The following is a 10662-nucleotide window of genomic DNA, read 5'->3' as shown; positions in this document are numbered from 1 at the left end:
TGCGTGGAGTACTGTGTAATTCTTTCCACCATCTGTTCATTGTTGGCCTGGAAATGAGCAGGGGCAGAGAGGAGCAGGTCTCGCCCTCTTCTAGTCCTGCCTCTTCTGGTATCTCCTGTTGGGCGTACTCCTAATACTTCGTTATATATAGTGTTTATATATTTGCCGTCTGTCCATCGACTAAAGATACAGTGAAAGTGACCGTGATGAAGGAAAAGTAGAAGTGCTGAACTTAGAGCTAGTAGAGAAATCTGCTTGCACGGCCAATGCTCAGTGCAAGAAACTGGACAGCAGGTATGTCAGGATATATCGTAACAAAGTGGCCAACATAGAGAAACTTAAAAACACGACTGAGTAAAATTGCAGTTGCCAGCCCTCTTGGGACAAAGGAGCTTCTGGTTCTCACAGTCTTGAGCTGAAATGACTTTGACATTCCCAAATAGTTCTTGTGCCACCCTCCCAAGCTATAGTTACTACCACGTGACTAACTTCCCCAGTGTTACCAGTGAGACTTGGGATGTTTCCGCAGACAATCCCACACAAGCAAAGAAAAAGCTCATTGGAGTAGCACATTAATACACTGGTCACAGTGCCACTTCATCAACAACCATGGCTTACCAGAAGGAATATTAAAAAGTTCATAAAGATGTTTCACAGAATTTAAGCTGCTCAGTTTGTCAGATAAATTAGAGAAACAATGGCTTTCATTTTTAAAATAGATCAGTTTTATTCTGCTAGTTCCATAAAAACAATGTAAACACAAGTGTTCTGTACATCTTGCTGGTGAATTCACATAATGCTTAGTTCCCTGATCCTTTGACCTCCTCGTCCTCAGTTATTTTCTGTTTGGACCACCGGCCACAGGAGTGGAGTGGGGTTGGGGCTTAGGAGAGAGCCATGTGGCTTTTTGGTATGACTTGTTTTATTGCTTGCCCTCTCAGCACACTCCTGTTACTCCTAACACAAAGTTTGAGATTTAAGCCCTTAAACCTGTAGGTTTCATCATCAGCTTTTTCATTTTTTTTTGCATAGGCATTACTAGGGACGTAAATGGGAGACTAGTATAGAAAGTGGTGAGGAGCCGAAGCCAACAAATTGCTTTAAACACAAGGTGAAAATGCTCTGTTCTGTCCACACAAAGAATCATCTAATACTGGTGTGAGGCATCTCACTTAGCTGTGGAGAAGTCCTTGGAATTAGATCTCAGAAAGACAGTTCCAGCTTTAAGACAGTAAAACCTTTTGGCAGTGGGCTAATTGCCTTAAAGGAAAGAAGAGTTTTATTTGAAAGACCTTGCAGGTGGAGAAACTGTCCTACAAAGATTCTTGGAGATGTTAGTGGAGATAACTGACATGGGTAGGTGTGGGCCAACCAGGAACTGTCAACAGCCTGATCTCAGCAAAACCAGGACAGCCAGTTAATAGTTCCTTCAGTTCTCTGATGGTCACAAATGTAATTTTATTTAGCCTTGTGGAAGTTCTGCAACAAATGTAATTTTAAAGGAACTGAGAGCCAGAAAGATAAATGCAACTCCTTCAACTACGTGACAGGGCAGACTGGTTAATCTGGGTTCCCGGAATGTGGAGCAAGTGCCCTGTATCAAGAGAACGGCCCAGGGGGAACGTGCATGATGCCGAACCCCACAGGACAGAATTACTTCAATCGCCTGATCCTGACTACTGTAAGGAGGAAGTCTCAGTGTCTCAGTTTGGATCTATGCTTGGATTTCTTTCTTTTGGAGACAGAGTCTCCCTCTGTCGCCCAGGCTGGAATGCAGTGGTGTGATCTTGGCTCACTGCAACCTCTACCTCCTGGGTTCAAGCAATTCTGCCTCAGCCTCCCCAGTAGCTGGGACTACAGGCGTGTGCCACCATGCCCGACTAACTTTTGTATTTATAGTAGAGACGGGGTTTCACCATGTTGGTCAGGCTGGTCTCGAACTCCTGGCCTCAAGTGACCCGCCTGCCTCCACCTCCCAGTGCTGGGATTACAGGCATAAACCACCGCCTCTATGCTTGAATTTCTACTCTTTGCTAATCTCTCTAACATACATGCCCTTCATTGGGTAAAGCTGGCTCAGTAGACTAATTACACCTGCCGTGTAATACAAGCCCCTCTCTGACTTGTATTATCTCATAGTTGCCTTCCATTTGTGACAAGTGCCACGAATATTCCTTTTTAGGAAGTGATACAAAATGTTTTTTTTTTTCTTGAACAGGATTTTTAACTCAATGAGACAGTGTAAACATGACAATTCTGGAATGTCTGAAGTTTGAGATAAAGATTGTCTAAGGAAAGCTAAGATTGTCTTAGCTGTTTATGTGTGGTATCCAAATTCCTCTGGAACGTGGGCATCAGGAACCAAGCGATGCCCCTGCTACTGGGCAGAGTTTTCATGGTTTACCTAAACAGAGACAAATGACGCTGACCTACTTTAATGAAATCTCAGAAAAACCATCTGGAATCAGCCCCGTCATGTCCAGATTGGAAGGTGTTTGGGGATCAATGAAACACCAGAAATACTCTTCTTCCCCCAAAAACAAATGTAATGAATGTCAAAGTATTGATGCTAATTTAGATTGTGATTACGTATTAAGTTTTGCTTCATTAACCGTAGCACTGGCCGCTGTTTTGCAGAACGCTGCATATTAAACTGTAGGCAGCTGACAACAAATATCAGCGGAAGGGGGTATTTAAAAGCCAGTTAAATCAATCATTGCTTTTTAGGAAACTGAGCCAAGATGAACCCCCTGGAGCTTTTACAGACAGACCCTCGCCAAAATCTCCCACAAGGAACGTTTGTAGGCTATTTTGTTTTGAGATGTTAACCCATCTGTGATGTCTTGCTGACATTTTAGATTATACATACAAGCCCTATAATGAATAGCATTCACAAAATGTATGAGGCAAAAAATTAAAATTGTTCAAAAGCCTGATTTTTGCTGGCAAAGTTTATCCATGAGAACATAGCAATTAGCCCCCTGCCTCTCCAAAAGAAACCCTACAACCCTAAAACCAATCCAAACTGTGTAATTTAGAAGAAATAGGTTTTCAGTGTGTACGACTGAAGAGTTCATTAAGGTTTTGCAGCTGGAGGTTTAAAAAACCCCACTTTTCGAAAATATCTGACAATCAAGGGCACAGAGACTAGCGTCATGCTGATTCTCACTGGCGCAAACAGCTTGTGGATTGCATAGGCCACCACAAAGGTACTTGTGCCTGCTGCCATTTTTGACTGTACCAGGGACTCTTCAAATCCGAGTTTCAGCAGGACTGCAGACATGTCCACACCACTAGGGGGGAAGAAGCAAAGAAAACAATTGTTACAGCAAAGGATTAAACGAAGAAATTGGTTTGATTATAAGATTTACAGTATTTTAAAAAATGTAATGAAGTAGCTGAATGAATAAAAGTCTTAGCGTCCAGGTGCAGTGGCTCAGGCCTGTAATCCTAGCACTTTGGGAGGCTGAGATGGGAGGATCACTTGAGCTCAGGAGTTCAAGACCAGTCTGGGCAACATAGCAAGACCCCTGTCTCAACAACAACAACAAAAAACATAAAATCAGCCTGGCGTGGTGGCTCATGCCTGTAATCCCAGCACTTTGGGTGGCCGGGGGGGCGTGGATCATGAGATCAAAAGATTGAGACCATCCTGGCCAATATGGTGAAACCCTGGCTCTACTAAAAAGACAAAAATCAGCTGGGCTTGGTGGTGTGCGACTGTAGTTCCAGCTACTTGGGAGGCTGAGGCAGGAGAATCACTTGACCCCAGGAGGCGGAGCTTGCAGTGAGCTAAGATAGATAGCGCCACTGCATTCCAGCCTGGCAACAGAGCGAGACTCCGTCTCAGAAAATAACAACAACAACAACAACAACAAAAAACCCATAAAATCAGCTGGGTGCAGTGGTGCATGCCTGTAGTCTCAGCTACTTGGGAGGCTGAGGTGGGAGGATCACTTGAGTCCAGGGAGGTCGAGACTGCAGTGACCTGTGATCGTGCCACTGCACTCCAGCCTGGGCAGCAGAGTGAGACCCTGTCTTTAAAAAAAAGTCTCAGCAAACACGTTCTTATTCACATAGAATCTTACATGACGGTAAAAAACAAATATTAATTAGTGTCAAAAATCTTACCTTGACACAACCATGTAAAATATGCCCAAGGAGATTAATGAGATTCCAATGTGCAGTGACACGCCGACAGTGCCATACTCTTGAAAAATCTTTTTCAGTTGCTGTGACTTGCTTTGCTTTTTCTCCTCTGTGCAACTGACGCTGCTGCCTGTTGTCTCTGTGGCCTGGCTGGGATCCTGTGTACAAATCAGAGAAGAGGTGATGCTTTAGGGCAGGCATGGGCAGTCATTACTGGGTTTTATACGCGCATGCAATGTTATACTCTTTCCTGCTGGATGAGAGATCAGTTACCCCTTTCCTTTTTTTTTTTTGAGATGGAGTCTCGCTCTGTCGTCCAGGCTGGAGTGCAGTGGTGCAACTGCGGCTCACTGCAACCTCCACCTCCCTGGTTCAAGGGATTCTTTTGCCTCAGCTTCCCAAGTAGCTGGGATTACAGGCGCACACCACCACACCCAGCTAATTTTTTGTATTTTTAGTAGAGATGGGGTTTCACGGTGTTAGCCAGGTTGGTCTTGATCTCCTGACCTCGTGATCCACCCACCTCAGCCTCCCAAAGTGCTGGGATTAGAGGCGTGGATCAGTTACCCCTTTCTTACTCAGTGAGCCGAGTTTGAGCCAACTTAGTCACCAAGTGCAATGCAAGCCTGGAACTAGGTATGGCTGGCAGAATGATGGCTCCAAAGATGTCCCAATCCCAGGATCGGTGACTATGTCACCTTACATGGCAGAAGGACTTTGCAGATGTGATTAAGGGTCTTGAGATAGGGAGATGATCCCGGATTACCTGGGCTACATTATTACCAATGTCATCACAAGGGTCCTTATAAGAGAAAAGAGGGAGGCAGGAAACTCAGTGTCGGGGAGGGGGTTGTGAGGACAGAAGCAGAGTGAGAGATCCGAATATGTGCTGCTACTGGAGCTGCTTATGGAGGCAAGGGCCATGAGCCAAGGAATGCAAGCGGCTTGAAGCTAGAAAAGGCATCACATGGATTCGAGCCTCCAGAAGGACCCAGCTCTGCTGAGACCTTGACTTTAGTGCATTAAGACTCATTGTGGACTTCTGGCCTCCAGAACTGTAAGATAATAAATGTGGATTGTTTTAAGCCACCAGGTGTGTGCTCATCTGTCACAGCAGCAATAGTAACTAAAACACCAGGGCTCACAAGCTTGGGGACAATGATCCTTTATCAAGCATTTTCTCTGAGCCAGGCGGTCCTCCGACACTTTCTCCTTCCATCCTCACGCCAACCTTCAGAGGTAGATACTACTGCTTTTCCCACTTTACAAAGGAGCAATGCAGGCTTGGTGAGGTGAGGTCACCGGCCTGAAGTCACCAAGATTAGAGCCCAGCCCTCCAAGTCCACAGCCTGCACATGTGACAACCATGTTATATGCCACCAAAAAAGGACGGCGTGCACAAAATTAATGCAGCAAAAGTGATGGCAGATGTACTCCTACGATCAAGATTTACACCTGACATCTGAAACACACAAAATGGGGGTGATTCTTGCACAGTACTCTACCAGGACTTGTACAGAAATCACGGATTGCATGGGACATCTGTTAACAGTTATTGAGCACCCACCAAGCCTGGAATGTGTGGGAGAAACAAAAATCCCAACACCACCCGGATTAGGGGAGGGAAAAAACCGCTTCTCAGTAAGAGAGCACTTTAATCAAAAGACTTCTCTAAGGACAGTCCTGAGGCTGGTCCCGGCAGGTGACGAGCACCTGGCTGTAAGTCAGCTCTTGTTATGGGCTCTGCAGCTGGCCCACTTTTACCCTGTTATTTTTAGAGGCATAAGATGTTTTAGAACATTGGAGGAAAACCCTCAGTGTCCTGATGACAGGTCCTTTCTGCTGAGCCAGGAGCTGAGCTTACACTTCAAAGGTGTCATTTCATAAAGCCCTCACTGCCTCATGACCCGGGAAACTTTGTCGCTCCTGTTTTGGCAGATGGATGACTGAGGCTCAGAAGGGAGGGATGGCTAACTGGCAGCATGGACTGGTGACTGGGCTGGTGACCACCAGGCCTCAGCCTCTGTGGTACTCAGCAGGCTCCCCTTTCCTGTCCTGCCAGAATGACCCTTCTCAAAGGAAGGCACTTTTCCAGAACGTCCAGGCTCTGGAGGGGAGGAGGGAAGATGTCATCAGCCCCTTTCATTGGCCAGCTTATGTGACCTCCCGTTTCCTCCAAGCCTTCTGACTAGCCCTGCCACCCCCGGCCAGGATGGCTGTGGAGAGCATCGGTTCTCCCTGATAAACAAGCCCTCACCCTCCTCCAGCTGCTGAGGGAGGCTGCAGAGGGGGGAGCAGCCAGGCGGTGGGGACTGATAGGAGGCCACCTACAGCCCCTCGCAGGGCCAAACACCCATGCCCTTGATACCTGGCCCCACTCTGTCCATTCAGTGGACCGAGTGCAGCTGTCTCTGAGAGGGCCCTTTTCTTTGTGGTCTTTATTTTGGCAAAAGGCCTTTTGGCCAAAAAATAAAAATAAAAAGGCAGCGAGGATTCCAACTATAGAATGAGCAGCATCTACTGCAAGACTGTGGTAGGGGCAAGACATTCGGACACAGGGACAATCTCGGGTTAGCTGGCACCACGGCTGGTTTCTGACATTCTAGAGAACACCCGGTTACTGGACAATTTTCTTCCTTTTGTTTTGGTAAAAACACCCGTCTGTAAGCACTGTGAACCACGCATTTTCTTCCTAATCTTTGGGGAGACTAAAGAAGCTAAAATAAAAGAATTTATGAGGGTGTGACTTGCAGGCAATGGAAAATTTTTAGACATTCATTTCTTCATGAAACACTGCCTTAAGTACCCGGGATGTGTTAGGCACTGTACTGAATGCACAGGACGACGTGACACATCTTCTGTCTGGACTCAACGTGCATGCGCATGTGTGTGAGTGTGTGTGTGCGAGTGTGTGTGTGTGAGTGTGTGTGTGCGAGTGTGTGTGTGAGATGCCCCTTCTGCCTCCTCAACATTTTTTAAAGTACAAAAACCTGTAATAGAGAAGGGGTAGGAAAGTTTAAAGAATGAGCCAAGGACCTTGCCAAGTCGATCACAGTGTTTGGAGTGTCACCTGTTTTCTTTCACTTGATAAATCATATTAATAATAAACACCATATTGTGTATATTTTGTACTAGGCACTGTTCTGAGTACTTTGAAACTATTGGCTGGGCGCGGTGGGTCATGCTTGTAATCCTAACACTTTGGGAAGCTGAGGTGTAGGAGGACTGCTTGAGGCCAGGAGTTCAAGACCAACCTGGCCAACGTATCTTTTATTTTATTATTTTATATTTTTGAGACAGATTCTTGCTCTGTTGCCCAGGCTGGAGTGGAGTGATACGACCTTGGCTTACTGCAACCTCAGGCTCCCAGGTTCAAGCGATTCTCCTGCCTCAGCCTCCCCAGTAGCTGGGACTACAGGCACGTGCCACCATGCCTGGCTAATATTTGTATTTTTAGTAGAGATGGGGTTTCACTATGTTAGCCAGGCTGATCTCAAGCTCCTGAACCCAGGTGATCCACCCGCCTTGGCCTCCCAAAGTGCTGGGATTACAGGAGTGAGCCACCGTGCCCGCCTTGTCTCTAATTTTAAAAAAAGGAAATATTAATGCATATAATCCTCACAACAACCTTTACTACTGTCAATTCCACTTAACAGAAGAGGATCTGAGAAGCCCAGAGAGGTTGAGTAATTTACCAAGGATCACACAGGGATTACCGTCAGAGCTGGGATCCAAACTCACTGAGTCTGGGTCCAAGGCCTTTGCTCTGAACAACCATGCTATGTTACTTCTTGTGGATTCATGAGTGTCCCCTCTGTGCCTGGCACTGTTCTAAGTGTAGGGGACAGAGCAATGGGAAAAACTGACAAAACCCCATCCTCAATGAGCTTATGGTCTTATGGGAGGGCAGGGACAATAAACAGAAAAGTAAAATACCAGGGCTGCTACTTGTGACAAGCGCCATAGAGAAACACCAGTCACGGGGGAGACAGGGAGTAGGAGGAACGTTGCAAGTTTAAATAAGGCCATCAGGGAAGGTGTCCCTGAAAAGGTGGCACTGGAACCAGAACTGATGGAGACAAAAGGACACTGGGGCTCTGGGAGAGGAAGTCGTCTGCCTGAGTTCCGCCTACCTCCCTGGAAGGGGTAAGTGGCACAGGCAGCCGGGGCTGCTAGGCGGTTTACAGGACATGGAATCACGTTAAGACAAAAAGGCGGGTCTCTTCTGTGGCTTTCCCTACCCCTCTTACACAGACCCCCTGCCAAGGCAGAGGTGGGTGGGCCTCTTTGGCTCTTAATTACACACCTGGCAAATCTGGAGCTCCCAGCTGGGCAGCACACGCCTACCTCCCAACGAGGGTGGCCAGAACAGCCCACAGGGGAGGTGCTGGGCTCTGGCCAAGCTCAGACCCTCCCTGCACGGCTCCCAGGCCCTGCTGGGGACGCATTTTCTGAGGCAGATGAGTTATCTTTTGTCCTAATCTCCTTTGAGTTCTGATCCCACTCAGATTCTGCGGATTTTACCATGCTGCTGAAGCAACGAGGACAGCTCACGGGGGCCTTGTGACCGTATATATTTACTGCAATGATAACCATTTCTAACCTTAATTTGGGACACACCAGATGCTAGGTATGAACATATCTCATTTTACATTTACATTCTATGAAGTCTGAATTATTAACATCCCATTTTACATATGAGGATACTGAGACAGAGAGAAGGGAATTTGATCAAGGTCACACAAGTGAGTAGAGAGGAATCCAGGGAGTCTGCGGCCAACTCTTCGCCACTGTATACACACAAGCCGCTCCAGTGCCAGGGCCCGAGCTGGGGACAAGGTCAATGTGGCTGACAGACAAGCAGGACAAGAGGCCATTCCAGATGAGTGCAGAGAAGACCCACAGCCATGGGGTGGAAGGAGGCCCAGTGGAGGCATCGGAGGCCTCACAGGTGGTTAGAGAGGGCTTCCTGGAGGCAGGAACAGCTGGGCTGGGCCCTGAACAATCACCAGGAGGTGGCACGGTGTGTGCAGAAGGTGCCCCTCTGGAGAGGATCCCCAAGACCTGTGTGCCACCTGTCGGACTGGAGAAGGCAAGGAAGGAAGCCGATGTGGGCAGGAGGCCTGGTGAAAGCCTGGGTCCAATCCCCATCCGCTCCTCACTGAAAAGGTAGGGAATGCTCAGGAGATGCTCGCTGGGCCGGCGGCACTACGCTGAGGCCCGCACCAGCTCATGGAGTTGTCTTCCAAACTCTTGCTGGGAAGGCGCTATTTTTGGCCCTCTAAAAGGTCAGAAAACAAGCTCAAAAGCCTTCAGGGCTCGGTCTGAGGTCACCCGGTGGTCAATGGAGGGCCCTGTCTGCACCCAGGCAAACAAAGAGGCTCCAGACTGCGAGGCCGGACGCGCTCCGGGCTAGACGCCGGCTCCGCGCGTATGGGTTTGCCATTCCTGGACCGCCAGACTTCATTATTTACTACTATTTTTACTGAAAAAGACCCACTTGGAAGAAAGTGATAGATTTCTTGAAAGGAAAGCTGCTATGACTGCTCTGAATGAAAATCAGTTTTCACTTAGCACCCATGGAAGGTGACAGAAATGAAACATAACAAACAGCACTGTGGGTTCCTTGGCCGCGGCTTCCCTGGGGACGCCTGCTCTTCCAGTTAGATCAAAAGGGAGGAGCTGCGAGCGTCGGGAGGTGTTCAAAACACAGCGAGACGCAGCCAGACCCAGCCAGAAGGCCTGGACAACAACCCCGCGGGCAACGTGAGGAAGTTCAGACCAAGTCCAGGCCCATCTGCAACTCCGTCGGCTGCGCCCCAGCCTGGCTGAGGCTCTGCAGACCCGGGGCTCGGCCGAAGACTGAGCGACCTTGCGTAGAGCGCCATACCTTCCCGAGCCTCAGTTTCTCTGGCTGTCAACTAGGAGGAATGCTTCCTTGGCTTGTAGGGATTTGGGGTTTCGGGGACCCTGGAAGGGCTCGGTCTCGGGCAGCTACAAGTGCAAAGGCGTCCTTGGCGGAGGCGGCCGGCCCCGGGCGCGGCCCTGCGGACGTCTGGGGACCTGGACATCCCCCGGGATCAGGGTCGGGGTGGGGTGCTTACCTGGCGGCCGCGGTAGTCCCCGCGCGCCGTGCGGAGCAGCCGGGCGTCTGGCCTGGGCGGGAGCAGGGCCAGGGCCAGGGGCGGCGGGGCGCAGGGGGCAGTGGAGCCCAGGAGCCAGGTGGCGCGAGGCCGGACCCGGGCGCCCACCCTGCCTGCCGGGCCCAGTAACGCCAGCAACCCGGCCATGGCGCGCAGCTAGGCGCGGCACCGGAGCTGCTGACTGGGGGCGGGTGGGCGGAGCTGACCCGGCGAGGGCCCTCCCCGGCCCCGCCCGCCAGGGGCGCCACGGCACGCGCGGTGGGCGGGGCTGGAGAGGCGTGTGCACATTCCCTTGGCTCACCCTCTAGCTCCCCTCCTCGGGAGAGGGAGTCCAGGGCTGGTGGGCGGGGCTGAAGGAGCGCGCCCCGCC

At 49.5% G+C, this 10662-nt stretch overlaps 1 protein-coding gene across 1 annotated transcript; it reads right to left on the bottom strand.

Moving 5' to 3' along the window:
- Nucleotides 1–1010: 1010 nt before the first annotated feature.
- FAM210B (family with sequence similarity 210 member B) lies at nucleotides 1011–10459 on the bottom strand. The gene is made up of 3 exons (XM_001090987.5): nucleotides 10254–10459; nucleotides 4132–4307; nucleotides 1011–3293 (listed from the first exon to the last, which is right to left on the bottom strand). Exons 1-3 carry the CDS (start codon nucleotides 10437–10439, stop codon nucleotides 3077–3079), a joined length of 579 nt encoding a protein of 192 aa, XP_001090987.2. The 5' UTR covers nucleotides 10440–10459; the 3' UTR covers nucleotides 1011–3076.
- Nucleotides 10460–10662: the final 203 nt, after the last annotated feature.

This window comes from Macaca mulatta, chromosome 10, assembly GCF_049350105.2.
Source record: "Macaca mulatta isolate MMU2019108-1 chromosome 10, T2T-MMU8v2.0, whole genome shotgun sequence".
Lineage (NCBI taxonomy): Eukaryota > Metazoa > Chordata > Mammalia > Primates > Cercopithecidae > Macaca > Macaca mulatta.
This window is presented reverse-complemented; position numbering and strand designations above follow the sequence as displayed.